Below are 14,726 nucleotides of genomic sequence, written 5' to 3'. Positions count from 1 at the left end.
ATAATTGTCAAAAAAACTCAAATTCTTTTTGTACAACTGAATATTCCCCTTCTTTTTTCCCTTACCTGAATCCCCAAATATGGAGGCTTCCAAATTCTTCAAAGCAGCGAATGAGGAAGAATTTATTAACTGTACACATATCATTGTTAAACAGAAATTATTGTCCAGAATCTCATTGTACTGGAATGCTTTTATCACAGTACCCACCTTATTTAGTTCTGTGCATAAAATTGAATTGTCCCAAGATCTGTACTAACATTTTGATAGATTTAAGTCTTAGAAAGTCAGTGTCAATTCTTAATTACACATAGATAGTCCTGATCCTGGGTGATCTCTCCCCAACTTAACCCTAAGATTACTTAATTTTTATTTCCTTCAGTGTTGTGTTAGCTCCTGAAAATAGAGAGTTCTCCATATACCTTAGATCAGGGGTCCTCAAACTTTTTAAACGGGGCCAATTCATGGTCCCTCGGTCTGTTGGGGGGCCGGACCAGCTGGGTGGGCATGGCTAGGTGGTCATGTGACCAGATGGGTGTGGCTAATGTAGCAGTCCAAACAATAAACATGCATTTTAATTTGTTTTGTGCCTGGGGTGGAAAGGAGGTTAGTGAAGGGATGTGGCTGCCCTGGGGTGTGTATGAGAGACGTGTGTGTGTGTGTGTGTGTGTGTGTGTGTGTGTGTGTGTGTGTGTGTGTCTCACTCTCGCTCTCCCTCCCTCTCTCTGGAGGGCGGGGAGGGGAAAAATGGGCCCGTTTCTGGCCACCCTGGCCTCCAGAAGGTAGGTGGCAGCTGGCAGGTAGGCGGGGCGACGTGGGTGGGGCAGCCTTGTGGTCCCCCGCAGGCTGGATTAATGGCTTCAGCGGGCCATATCTGGCACCCAGGCCATAGTTTGAGGACCCCTGCCTCAGATGAACAAGGTTAATGGGACAAAAAGCATACCAAGAACTGACAAATTGTTTCAATAGAAAAGAGTATCTAACTCTAATGGGATGTGGGAATGATCTGGGAGACAGAAAAAACAACCACAGATTAGGCAATAATCAGATAAGTGGCAGCTTAGCCTGTAGAAGCAATGGACACCTGATAAATGTCTCAGGAAGGACCCACTCTAGTTTTCTGGACTGTAAAGGTGAGTGGATAGAAGTAAGTCTGAAACTGCTTCTTATCCAGTTTCTTTTAAAAAATCATTTCAACTAACCAAAATGAGGAAAGTCCAACTGATATTGTATGCAAACAATTGGGGGGAGGGGAAGAGAATTTATCCTTTGTGTTTTGTGATGGGATACTTGCTTTTCCAAAACTAAACAATTTCACAAATTCATCCTTGATGTTAAGATACTGCATCTTCCTTTAATGTCAAAGCTTGGTACAAGAAACATATTTTCTGTGATGTCTTAATCAACGAGGAATATCTTAAAATTTCATTTCAATGAGTACATTAGTAGAAATATTTTATCCACAGGAAGAAATCTATAATCCAAGATTATTGTTTACAATAGTACTTATATCTATTTTATAATCTTATATTCCAGAATATATGAATGGCACCTGATATATAGATGTGTTAATTTCCTTCCAAATATGCTGTTTCAAAAGAACCCTCATTAAATTATGTAAAAAAACAGATCCAGAAAACTACAGACCTATCAGCCTGACCTCAATACCAGGAAAGATTCTGGAAAAGATAATCAAGCAACAAATTAGCAAACACCTAGAAGCAAACAAAGTAATAGCCAAAAGCCAACATGGGTTTGTCAAAAACAGATCATGCCAGACTAATCTTATTGCATTCTTTGATAATGTGACAAAATTAGGGAACCAGAGGAATGCCGTCGATATAGTTTACTTGGACTTCAGTAAGGCATTTGATAAGGTAGATCATAACCTACTACTAGATAAAGTAGAAAAATGTAGGTTAGACAGCCTCACCACCAGATGGATTTGTAACTGGCTGACCAACCGCACTTAACGTGTAGTCCTCAATGGAATTGCATCTTCATGGAGGGAAGTATGCAGTGGAGTACCCCAAGGCTCTGTTTCGTGCCCAGTATTCTTCAACATCTTCATCAATTATTTGGATAAGGGAATAAATGGGGAATTCATCAAATTTGCAGATGATACCAAGCTGGCAGGAATAGCCAACACTCCAGAAGATAGGCTAACGATACAGAAGGATCTTGACAAACTTGAACACTGGGCAATATCTAATAAATTGAAATTCAATGGTGAAAAGAGTAAGGTTCTACATTTAGGCAACAAAAACGAAATGCACAGGTACAGTATAGGTGGTACCTTGCTCAACAGTAGTAACTGTGAAGGGGATCTTGGAGTCCTAGTGGACAACCATTTAAATATGAGCCAGCAGTGTGCAGCAGCTGCCCCAAAAGCCAACACAGTTCTAGGCTGCATAAACAGAAGGATAGAATCAAGATCACATGAGTGGTAATACCATTTTATAATGCCTTGGTAAGGCCACACTTGGAATACTGCATTCAGTTTTAGTCACCACGATGTAGAAAAGATGTGGAGACTCTAGAAAGAGTGCAGAGAAGAGCAACAAAGATGATTAGGGGACTGGAGACTAAAACATATGAAGAACAGTTGCAGGAACTGTGTATGTCTAGTTTAATAGAAAGAAGGACTAGGGGAAACATGATAGCAGTGTTCCAATATCTCAGGGGTTGCCACAAAGAAGAGGGAGTCAAACTATTTTCCAAGGCACCTGAGGGTAGAAGAAGAAGCAATGGGTGGAAATTAATCAAGGAGAGAAGCAACTTAGAACTGAGGAGAAATTTCCTGACAGAACAATTAATCAGTGGAACAGCTTGCCTCCAGAAGTTGTGAATGCCCCAACACTGCAAGTCTTTAAGAAGATGTTGGATAGCCATTTGTCTGGAACAGTATTGGGTTTCCTGCCTAGGCAGGGGATTGGACTAGAAGACCTCTAAGGTCCCTTCCAACTCTGCTATTGTATTGTAAATAGGGTGAAACAATAAAATATTTAAAGCATCTTAATTTTTTTAAAAAAATAATAATAGTTAGGTTTAGTCAAAGATCTATTTCATTTTATCAGAATAGCACAAGGGAAACATGATTGTTGAAAATAAAGTTAAGAATAGAAAAAAATATATCTGAAAATTATTTAGTCAGTTTAATAGCTCTGTTGAATTGTCACTTTTACCTATTTTCTTAATGTGGTAGAATTTTCCAGATAGCAAGGTTCTTGAAGTTATTAGTTGCTACCAGTGGAGATCTCAAAATGTAACAAAATTATACTTTTGTACCCTTATTTCAGTATTATATGCACATATAAATATATCCATGTATCTTTCTCTATTTACTTGCTGGAAAAATACTGTTGAAAGAATTCCTTCCTTGCTCAGGTCAAAACACCACACACCACAATTCAGAGTCCAAATTTTTATTTAGCACGCAAGGCAAAATCACTGAGGACTGAGGGGCAATCAACCTCATGGAGGGATGGAACATTTTTTATAATCAGGTATAAAAGCTATTAGAGCACATTTAGTTCTAGAATTTTCAGGTTTTATTTTTTTTAAGGAATAGCCTAAGTTGTTACTTTTTAATTGACATAACATTTGTCCTTACATTCCATTCTAATTGATCTACACTGGTTTCTTGCTACTGTGCAATGGTAAAGAAATAACTCTAATGGCATTAGTTTGGCTTTTTGAGAACTACTTTCTAACATACCTACTTGAAAATTGCAGGAGTATCCCCAAGAAAGAATCCTATCCATATACGAACAACCAGTATCATTTATCAAAATAGACACCTCATCTTCGAGAGGCATGTGGTTCTGAACGGTGATATATGAAATTAAGTTAATTCATTTTGTAACCAAGACAGCATTGATGGTGGCGTTTACAAAGATACTGATCTGTTTAACAGTGCCTTTTCAAACTCTTATCCCAAAGAGCAGCCAGTGAGCAAATGTGAAAATTGATCAGCTTTTCAACTAAAGAGGTGGCACTTATTTGAACCTAAGGGCCCTATTCTGATGTCACCCCTTCAACTCACCTTGAGAAAGTTATGTTTCCCATGACATAGTACAGGTTGTTTGCCACCACACACATTCTCTCCCCCGCCACCTCCCTTTAGGCTACTCACAAGAGGACAAATAAGAGAGAGTGAGAACCACTAAGAAATAAATCAAAGACAGTATTGAACATAGCCAAAATTGGCCACTGCAGAAAGCAATAAAGTTTATAAAAAAAAGGATAATCACTGAATGAACTGCTGGTATCACTCAAAGAGACTGGCAGTTGTCCACTCATCTGTCCAAGCATGCTTCAAAGTCAACAGCTGTACGTCTGCTGGGCTGAGGTGGACAACAGCTGGTTTAACTATGATATAGACAGACCTACTTTCTAATAACTATTTTCCAACTTTTGCAAAGTTACATAATTGTTATATGACCGCAGAGGCCGGCATTAAGGGAGAGAGTTCAATGAAGGAAGAGTCAAAGCACATAATTAATATCTTCTTCAGTTACAGTTGATGACAAAAATAGGAAGAGTTGAGTGATGTGATGGTTTAAGTTACAGTATTTAGAATAGTTTGGCTTTTGAAAAATGCTGGACAAGTTTCAAACCAAAGTATATGGATTTTTTTTAAAGTACGTTGTATGTTTCTTTGGTTTGCTAACCCCTACCAACAGTTTTCATTATTAAACCAAAAGATTCAATTATTTTTTTCCTCTGGGGACATCTCTGTACTGAAGCCACACGTTGAATCAGGGATAATGTGCATTCAAAGAAGGACAACAACCTATAGCTTCAGTTTAACTTGTTTTTGAGATATATATGTAACTAATATACCTATTAATATACCTATCTATTTGGAGAATCTACAAATAACTCGGGTGAGAAAGTTCTCTTGTGAGAAGTCCATTGGACAGTCAAATATTCAAGCTGTAATCTTCTAACAGGAGGCATCATTCACAATTGGGGAGGGGGTCCTCACCCTTTCTTCCAGTCCATGCATTTGGCCAGTCTAAAAATGGCTCTAAATTTGGAGCAATAAGATAAGAGGATGTGGGCCAATCAGCATCCCACTTGTATGTACTTTTTCTATAGCAGATATAGAAATACATGGATGCTGACACTTCATATGGTTTCTAAATGGGGAGGTGGCCAGCATATATGTAAGAATCAAGAGGAACATCTACTGAAATTAACAATGCTCTGTTCTCAACCCATTGTTGGAAGAAATGTCCTTCTGGGTTCAGTTCCAAGTGGGGAGAAAGACACTGGAAACATAGTGGCTATTTCTAAAGATGGTTTTTAATGGTGGACAGGATCACATGGTTTGAGGTCCTGGGGGAAGAAGGGGATCACATTCCTTGTGAAGATCCTGAAGAAAAAAGTGGAGAGATGCTGAGAGTCCCTGGGTTTTATGCCCTCTCTGAGCTATTGAATTTGAGCTTGGTTGTCAGACTCCCATGGGGCCATGCAGGGGCAACTCTGTAGGTTGTCTTTTGAATCCCAAGTTTGGTTGAGCTGTTGCTGCGTGATGATGTAATGAAAGGGCTTTGGGATTCCTATTATGGCTCTGCCTGAAGGAGGTAGATCTTTGTTATGTAGAATAGACTGGCTCTGTTATATAATAGAAATAAAGATAAGCTGCATTTCTTTTTCCTGAAACATATCTTTCCTTGGAATCATGGATTAGCAAAAAATAAGAGGCCTAACATCAGGGTTCATATTTTTGGGGGAAAAAATATCATGGTAAATGAAGAAACATTATTTATTTTGCTGCCTTCAAATCAACAGTCTTTAAAAAAAACATTTAAAAGCCACCTTTCTGCTTTTTCTAAGCAAAGGGTAAATAACGCAACGTCTGAGTTAGAGATTGCAATGGAGCAGAAGGCTGTGTTTTAACCACTGCAAGCATTTTGCAATGTTAGATGGTTCCTTCTAAATCCAATTTCAGAGACATGCATTGGCGTTCCATCATAATATTTAGGTGGCAAACATTGCACCTCTCTTAATAAATATAAATAATAAAATGCAAGCTAGTCTTCGGCAATCTCTTTCCAAAGGAAACTAAACCTGAAAAAGAAACTACTTCAAACATCTCACTGCTCAGAAAACAAGGTACAACATGCAACTGAATTACTACGAATTAACTGCATGTTTATATTCTTATGATCTAAGCAAAAATCTTCAAATTTTTTAGCAAGGGGTTCTCTGCCCGGTTGTTGCGTGGGTAGGCGTGGCCTAGTCATTGTCCTGCACCACGGTCGACCGGGGGGGGGGGGGGTGCCCTCCCCAGGCTCCGGATACTTTCCTTGAGCCTCTGGGAGGGTGAAAACGGCCTCCCCAGGTTCCAGAAGCCCTCTGGAACCTGGGGAGGTTCCCAAAGTTCCAGTAGGTCTGTTTTTTGCCCTCCCGAGCCTCCGCGCACGCCTTGCACTTACCTGCATCCAAAACAGGCCACATGGGAACTCCTGGGAGGGGAGGGCTCAGCCAGGAGTGGGATTTGGCGGTTCTCCGAACATACAGAATCTTAGCTAGAGGTTTTCCCTGTGAACCCCTAGCAGCCCAGCCCTGGAAGTTATTTTATTTCCTATGAGTAGGCATCTTACTTTAGAAACTGCATTCAACATTATTTTTTTAATAAAGTGAAAACAGAATGGTGTAAATTGAAGGGGTTTTGTTTGCTACATTATATGTGGAAGGGATTTTTGTTCAAAAACAAAGTACTACGAAGATGCAGTTGAAAGAGGATGGATGCAGATGTTCCGTGACTTCTTTGCTACCATTTTGAAGGAATAACTACATGACTCCAGGGTCTTTAAGCTAAATCAATATTGTGGATGGGAAGTTTTCATCTTTGCACTTGAATTGAGTCTTGTAATATAGAAGGGATCATATTTCTTTTTCTTATGGTGATTTACAATATCAGTATAGTCAGCTTCAGTTTTCAGTTACGGTATGTGCTGTTACATCACTGAGACCCTTACATGAATTAACATCTATATGTACATGGCTACAGAACATTTGCAACAAACAAGGATTACTTTTTTAAAGTAAACATTACATTGTTAAGAAATAACATGAAAATATTATTAAATTTGAATCATGTGAAAAAAGGGCATTTAGACATAACAAATCTTTTTGGTTCACTAAAACTGCATGCAGATTATTTTATTGCCAAACTGTTGTTTGTATAAGAAATGTGTATACACTGATACACCATGTTATCTCCACAAGCTTCATATAGTTAAAATGGACAAACTATTTTCTCATAAAGTATTAAATGTTTTACATTAAAGGGTATGTAATACTGCAACTATTTAAAATTATTTCAATTAATAGATAAATGCTTTTCAGTTGCAGTTACAGAAAGAAAATAACTCAGACACACTTAAAAGCCAACATTAATATGATATTTGTAGTGTGTAAACCAAGAGCAGAAATTTCAGGCAAAATTATACAGAGCCAACCTAAATATGTCATTAGAACAAACCCATTTGTCATTCATGTTTTTGAGAACAAACATCTGGTGGAATCCCATTACTGGATCATTGTCTACCTACCGTGAAAGAATACAAGCTTAATGTTAGTGGTTTAACACATAAATACATTCCACACAGTAATTTAAATATGATAGAAAACAATAGCAAGCAAAAGAATGCATTTTTGAAGCTCAATGATTTCAACAGAAACACATCAAAAGGATTTAACGCCTTTGATAAGATTGTTCTGAATCTTATGTGATATTTTGATAAAGCTAGTGTATGCATTATATTGCAACTAACATATGTCGAGAAAAACAGTTTCTGTTTATGTAACAGTTAATACAACATTAAATGCATTCTGGATGCCTTAATATTCACAGTTTTATGTTAAATCTTAGAAGCTTTGAACAGATCTTAACCAAAGATAAAACAATAACAAATCTTACCTTCAATTGGCCAACAACCATACTAAGGATACAATTGTCAGGAGCTGGCTGATGATCCTGGGATGTTATATTATGCTGAATTTTTTGGAAAGGAAGAGTCTGTTATCAAAAAAAAACAAAAAACCACCATCATTAAGACCTAAAAAGATACCACATATCCATAGAAAACAAGGGAGTCCACAAGGACTCTTATCTGACCTTCCCAATAAGAAGCATGTTCCAAATAATTATTTGGAATGAAATGTTACAGATAATATTGATCAATTATATATTTTAGCTGATAAATAACATACCATCAATTTTTCCATAATTGAAGCTTTTCCTTGGAACTGTTGGCCTTCCCAAGACAAACAGGAAGCATCTGTCTGTAAAACAGGGACACCTTTCAGTACCATGTGTATTGAAATTATCAAAGGAAAGAAAACATACAGATAAATAATCACAGATCTAGACAGATCATTCTTGCAAACTCCATGTGGGCTTTCAATAATCTCAGATCTAGGCACAGCTCTAGTCTTGGCCATGAAATTCTCAATGAACTAGCCACCTACTCTCCCAAGAACTTTTCCAATATTTTCTACATATTGGACCTCAGAATGATATATAGAAATGATTCTTATCTGAAGAGAAAGAGAAAGAAAGGAGCTGGAGAGAGAGGAAAGAGATACCAAAAATGAAAACAGAAACATATGTACCAATATCCATTTTTTGCCACTGACATCTTCGACTCCTCCATTCATCACTTGACAGAAAGTTCTTAAACGTTTAGCCTATACGTCCCTCTCCAGAAATTTTTTTTTAAAAAAGTTCATTCTGGTTTCTAGATTTAATCTCCATTTGGCACACTCACAGTGTTAATGGTTGCAAATATATAGTGTAGCAGCAAAAAGGATGCTAATATAATGGACATGGACCGAAAGCAATAAAAAGGAGTTGGATTTCAAACCAAACTAGCCCAATCTCTCAGAGCAGCTAGTAAGAGCTCACCAGCCATGCCAACTCCCCCCAAAAATGTGAGTTATAAACACAAAGGCTAAACTGCCTATTGAGTACAAGCTTCCAAACTTCTACTCTGGCCAGCATGAAGCAAAATAACTTAAAAGTGAAGCAACTACAGACAGCCCTCAATTTATCAACCTAATAGAGCCTGCCCATTATGGTCATAACTCTTGATGGTCATAAAGTACAGTAAGTTATTCACGTGACCAATCAATTATACAACTTCTTTTGTGAAGCTATGGGGCATTTTTGCCCAAAAATGGAAGTAAACACTGGTTTTCGGCAAAAACATTGTAAATCATGGTCACTTGACTACAGGATGCTGCAACTGGCTATAAATGTGGGTTACCTTGCCCAGTGCCCAAAACATGGTCATATGACTTCAGGGGGAGAGGCTGGGCTTCAGAATTCTGAACTGGGTGCAATAGGAGGGTAACTACTGTAATTTCAAACACTTGCTGAGAATCGGTCATAAGTCAAGGACTACCTGTAGCTGTTTTCCATCCAATTGCTTGAAATTACTCAATTAATGCCTGGGTTGGGAATGAGGGCTTTGAATTACAACTTTCGCTGCTTTAGTAGAAACAACAGCACCCCAAGCCAGTAATCCATTCATTGCATCAACAGGAATAATCACTGTTTTGGACAAAGAGATGTTACTATACATACATAAAGGGCACCTAATTGTTCCCTATTGGTATCAAACTGTTGATAATACAGCTGTACAAAACTTGTTCCAATTTGTTCCCACATAGGTCTTTCCGCCATTTTGTAGACCTGCAAAGAGAAAAAAAAGAGGACATTCTTTATTACTAAAATGCAAATACCGGTTGAAAACCAAGCAAGGTAATTGCAATCTCACCTTATGTAGAACCAAGTCTGCTGGTATAAATATACTAAAATATCTTTCAATCACACTGAAGTTAAATGAAAGAACATATAGAACTCTACAAAATTTGAATCACTCATGTCAGACAGTATATGTACTTAAAATTAGTCCTGATATATGCGCCAACTCTTCTAACTAACTCTTTCCTGTTGATTTTATATTATGATTCTAACCAGGAATTTGAAAATTGATTGTTTTAATTCTGGATTAGTAAGAAGCCCATAGTCATAAAATCTTGGTTTGTGCATTCTGTTCTAAGAGCCTAAAACATATGTATAAATTTTTGAGCATTTAAATCTTCAGTATTTGTTTTGATTTTTCATGCTTACTTTCCTTACTTTTTTAATGGCATTTGTCATGATTTAATCACCCAGAAATGTTAAAGTGGCAGGTAATACATTGTCCAGGTAAATCAGTATGTCCAGCGCAGCACTGCAATCTGTAAATGATAGTTTATGGCAACTGGGAGACGTGAACAATATTTTCAAATCCCAGGTATCTTTTACTCTCATTTTTTTCCCAATGTAGCTAAAAATTTATCCTGAAATTATGGACTAGATCCCTGGAATCTTGTAAAATGTGTCAAGGTTCTCAGATTTCAAGCATATTTTGTTTTAATTTGAGGAGAGTACAACAGGTGGTATTTTATGTAGTATTGGATTCCCTGGCGCTCCTCTATTGCTGGTTCTTGTAGACTAAATCCTATGCTTCACAAAGAGAGTTTGGAAATCAAACATCTTCAAAGATGGTCGTTGAGACTTTTCCAGAAGACTTCAGTTAGATCAAGCCTGCCATCTCCCAACTAACTGGTTCTACTGTCAAAATTTCCTTAATGATAAAGACATTTCTCCAAATTTCAATCAAAAACAAATTTTCTATACTTAGTCTATTGGATTTACAAGAGCTGCCTTTTTATCTACCTGAAGAAAGCGAGGCTGTAACTGCAGTGAAAATGCAGCTACAAGTAGTAAATAAGTGATAAGGTTTTCAGGCTGGATGGTATATTTATCTTGCCTTTCTTGTTTTATTCTTTTTGGTATTGCTGATCTTTGATTGTATTGATAAAATTTAATTGGAAGAATTGTACTGCAAGCCCTCAATATTTGCTCAATATATATAATCCATTTTTAATAGATAAACAATAAATTAAGTCTCCTGTATTAAAATGCTGGCAACCAGATCAGCCTAGAATTACAACTAACATATAAGCTTTTCCGTTATAACATCTACATGTGAAAGGGTTTGCTTAAAAATCGACCAATTTAACCATAAGTAACCCTATCCGTGTTTTATGAAACCAAGTCTCAGGCTGTTATAATTATTTAGTTGAAAGTAAATTCCAATACCATGCAAGCATGTTTACTATTGCAACGCTGACAGAATTCCTAGATATGAGTAAATCCCATTTAACCCAGTAGGATTTCATACTAAAAACTTGCACCGAACTCTGAAGAAGCTGTAGATCCATTGGATTCACACGTCCCGCAAAAGCGGCTGTTTGGCTTTGGCTCAGCATGTTGAATGAACAGAACAGGCACTTTCCCGTTAATCTTGAAAAAACACACACTATCCTTGGGCTTGCGTATTAGCGATTGTATTTCCTAGAACCGCTCTCCCCATTCTCTGAATGCCGCGGGGCGCGTCTACCCGGAGCAGGCGGAAGCTGGCGGGCGAAGATGGTTTGCAACTGCTGGAGGCCACCAAACTCCTTGGCGCCTAGAAAAACATTGCAGGGTCTGGCGAACGTGAAAAGCAGCGCCTCAAAAGGTGCTTTTCCCAAAAGGCAACGAAGACGATTCTTTTCTCTTTAAAAAAAAGTTTTGCTTTTCATTTTCAAAAGAAAAGAAAGTCCAGTTGCCCTTTTGGAACCTGCACGAGTGAGAATCTCCATAGACAGTTGGAAGCAGCGTTTCTCCAATCTGGCCACTTTTAAAATGTGTGAATTCTGGCAGCTGACGTTTAGTCATCTTGGTGGCCAAGTTTAAAAAAAACAACACCCTGCTTAAACCTTTCAATTTCACGGTTGTCCTTTTCTTGGATGCTGTTTTGTGGAAAGCCACACATACTCTTTAAGGTATGCAGACCTCCGCTAATCCTGCACCCACGCCGCCGTTTGCACGCCAATCACTCCAGGCACCACCAAAGTGGCTCGAACAATGTACCCGTTGTACACCTGCGCTGCCATCTGCTTTTATCCTCGCCTATCGCCAGCATCCTGGAGAAGAAGGGGAAATGGGGCACTTCCCTTGGATTGGGGGGAAGGATTCAGCCAGTGGATCGGCTGAGAAGCGCAAAGGGATCTTTCAGAAATTGGAGCAGGCAAGCACGGCATGAAAAGCGCACGAGATCGGAACGGTCGTCCGTCCCCCCCCCCCGTCCCCCCCGTTTGTAACTAGGTAAAAATACGGAACGAAGTCACGTTAGAAGGTGCAACTCACAGGAAAGGGTAAATCGCGCTCTTCCTTCCAAGTTTATCAGCCCATTAAGTTTCGGTCAGTAGGCCTTAACGCTCGACCGCCAGCAGGTGGCGTTCCGGGCGAGCGGCAGAAATCGGATACGTCACGCCTAGTTCATCCAATGGTGGCCTTGACCGCCAGCTCTTAAATGAAAGTACTTCGCAGGCGGGACGTTTCCGTTTGATTTCTGTGCTGATTTTGTTTTCAGCCGGAATGGTTGCTGTAGTAGTAGTAGTAGTAGTAGTAGTAGTAGTAGTAGTAGTAGTAGTAGTAGTAGTAGTAGTAGTAGTAGTAGTGGTAGTAGTGGTAGTAGGTAGTAGGTAGTAGGTAGTAGGTAGTAGGTAGTAGTAGGTAGTAGTAGTTAGTAGTTAGTTAGTTAGTTAGTAGTAGTTAGTAGGTAGTAGTAGTAAGTAGTAGTAGTAGTATCAGTTGTATAATCTCTAAGATCTGCTGAATTCAGTCGATCATTTGAAATTGAATTTCTTGGTTTGCAAATAAGAAATTTTGCATTAAAGAATGACCGTACTGCCATTTTTGGAATAAATTAAAAGAGTAAAAGAAGGCATTTCTGGATGCAGTTACACTAAATGTTAGTACGTCAAAAAATAGAGGTTTGGAATAACGCTGATGCTTTTTTAAATATATATATATATTTATTGTTTACATATAAATATATTGAATATGGTGTAATTTTCCTGGCATTCCACTTGCCATCAAACAAAAGTAAAAACAAATAACATATATACTATTTTAAACAGCGCTAGTGTCATGCATTTATTTTTGACCATCATATTCTAAAATGTCAAGTTATCTATCATTCTAATACCTACATTCTCATACATACATAGTATCTTTCCATGTTCACCTATCCTGATTCTTTCGCATTCCAACTTCTACCTCGTTTCTAACCATTTGTAGAATCTATCCCACGTTGCATAATATTCTGTATCTCCTTTATTTTTTATTTTTAGCCTTAGTCTGTCCATTTCCGAACAGGCTAGCATCTTCTTTATCATCCTTATCATGCTGATGCTTGACACTGCTTCTAATATAATTCTTGCAGGCTGCAGAAATGCTACCTAGTGTGTGTATCCTTATTAGGATTATATATTGCATCTCGTTTTCTCTAGGTAATAACTAACTTGAGTACTGTACAGGGAGTCCTTGATTTGCAACCATTTGTAACCTTTTGAAGTTACAACAGGACTGAAAAATTGACTAATGACCATTGTTCACATTTATGACCATTGCAGCATTCCCCAAGATCGAATTGTTTTTTCATCACTCTTTTAGAAATAATTCAAGAATAAATAAGGTTTCCTACTTCTTACACAGCATCTGATCTACATCTGGGAGAATGGTTGATGTCGTTTGCTAGAACTTTCCTTCTGGAATCTCACTGGGCAAAGGAATCTTGCAGGAGCACCATGAAAGTTGGATAACTTACTGTCTTACACAATTTACCTGTTAGAAAACCACTCAACATGGATTGGTATAAAGCCAAAGATATCTTCAAGTTTGAGTTCAACTCCTAGTGTCTGTATGAATGAAGCCCTACAACATTCTGGATATTATAATGGAGATTGTTTGCCCTTGTCATTTTTTTTTTAAAGTTGTTTGTGGGTACCTTCAAATCAATATGGATTCCTGGTAGCAATAGCACTTACATGCCATTTCATAGTGCTTTACAGCACTCTCTAAGCCAGGGGTGTCAAACTCGCACCTTGCTGGCCGGATGTATGACACACTGGCCACGCCCACCTCTGGTTTAGTGAAGGGGGGAACTTGCAATACATCACATGACATGTCACGAGTTTGACACCCCTGCTCTAAGCAGTTTAGAGAGTCAGCCTATTGTCCCCAACACTGAGTCCTCATTTTACTGACCTTGGAAGGATAGAAGGCTGAGTCAACCTTGAGCCAGTGAGGATCGAATTCCTGGAATGAGCAGTGAGTTAGTCTGAAATACTGCCTTCTAACCACTGCACCAGCAGTTAACATTTGTCATAATAATAAAAGATACTGGTGTTCAATTCTGATTTGTATGCAGTCTTGTAACCTGTTGAAATCTACATTTAGCAAATCTAGAAGCATTTGCAGATCAGAATGAGGCCTGATGAATTAGCCTGCTATACTGTCTTCTAATCACTGCACCACCAGGGCTCCTGTATGAGTTGTGATGGGGCTGCCCTTGAAGAGCACCCGGCGGCTTCAGCTAGTCCAGAATGGGGCCGCGCGAGTGATTGTGGGTGCGCCTCGGTTCGCCCACATAACACCTATCCTCCGCGAGCTGCGCTGGCTACCTGTAGACCTCCGTGTGCGCTTCAAGGTGCTTCTTACCACCTACAAAGCCCTTCATGGTAGTGGATCTGGGTACTTGGGAGACCGCCTCCTGCCAATTACCTCCTCAAGACCCATTAGATCTCATAGATTAGGCCTCCTCCGAGTG

At 38.7% G+C, this 14,726-nt stretch overlaps 1 protein-coding gene across 2 annotated transcripts; it reads right to left on the bottom strand.

Annotated features, from left to right (window-relative positions):
* Positions 1-6,587: 6,587 nt before the first annotated feature.
* Positions 6,588-12,324, bottom strand: LOC106544444 (nuclear transport factor 2-like). 2 transcript variants are annotated; one of them, XM_087703871.1, is made up of 5 exons: positions 12,260-12,324; positions 9,602-9,709; positions 8,227-8,298; positions 7,934-8,032; positions 6,588-7,561 (listed from the first exon to the last, which is right to left on the bottom strand). In XM_087703871.1, exons 2-5 carry the CDS (start codon positions 9,698-9,700, stop codon positions 7,448-7,450), a joined length of 384 nt encoding a protein of 127 aa, XP_087559997.1. In that variant the 5' UTR covers positions 9,701-9,709; positions 12,260-12,324; the 3' UTR covers positions 6,588-7,447. The 2 variants fall into 2 exon arrangements, with proteins under 2 accessions (XP_087559997.1, XP_087559996.1); XM_087703870.1 differs by lacking the exon at positions 12,260-12,324 and adding an exon at positions 11,268-11,620.
* Between the last annotated feature and the right edge of the window lie 2,402 nt (positions 12,325-14,726).

The sequence above is a fragment of the Thamnophis sirtalis genome, unplaced genomic scaffold (genome assembly GCF_051295495.1).
Source record: "Thamnophis sirtalis isolate CommonGarterSnake01/CBP01778 unplaced genomic scaffold, rThaSir2_p1.2 scaffold_2, whole genome shotgun sequence".
Classification (NCBI taxonomy): domain Eukaryota; kingdom Metazoa; phylum Chordata; class Lepidosauria; order Squamata; family Natricidae; genus Thamnophis; species Thamnophis sirtalis.
This window is presented reverse-complemented; position numbering and strand designations above follow the sequence as displayed.

Excerpts from the sequence above, each read along its gene's own strand:
- LOC106544444 (XM_087703871.1), bottom strand. The coding sequence starts at position 9,700 with ATGGCGGAAAGACCTATGTGGGAACAAATTGGAACAAGTTTTGTACAG. Across the intron at positions 8,299-9,601 it reads AACAATTAGGTGCCCTTTAT|ACAGATGCTTCCTGTTTGTC; the intron begins GTATGTATAGTA and ends CCTGTTTTACAG. Across the intron at positions 7,562-7,933 it reads TGGTTGTTGGCCAATTGAAG|GTAGACAATGATCCAGTAAT; the intron begins GTAAGATTTGTT and ends CTTTCACGGTAG.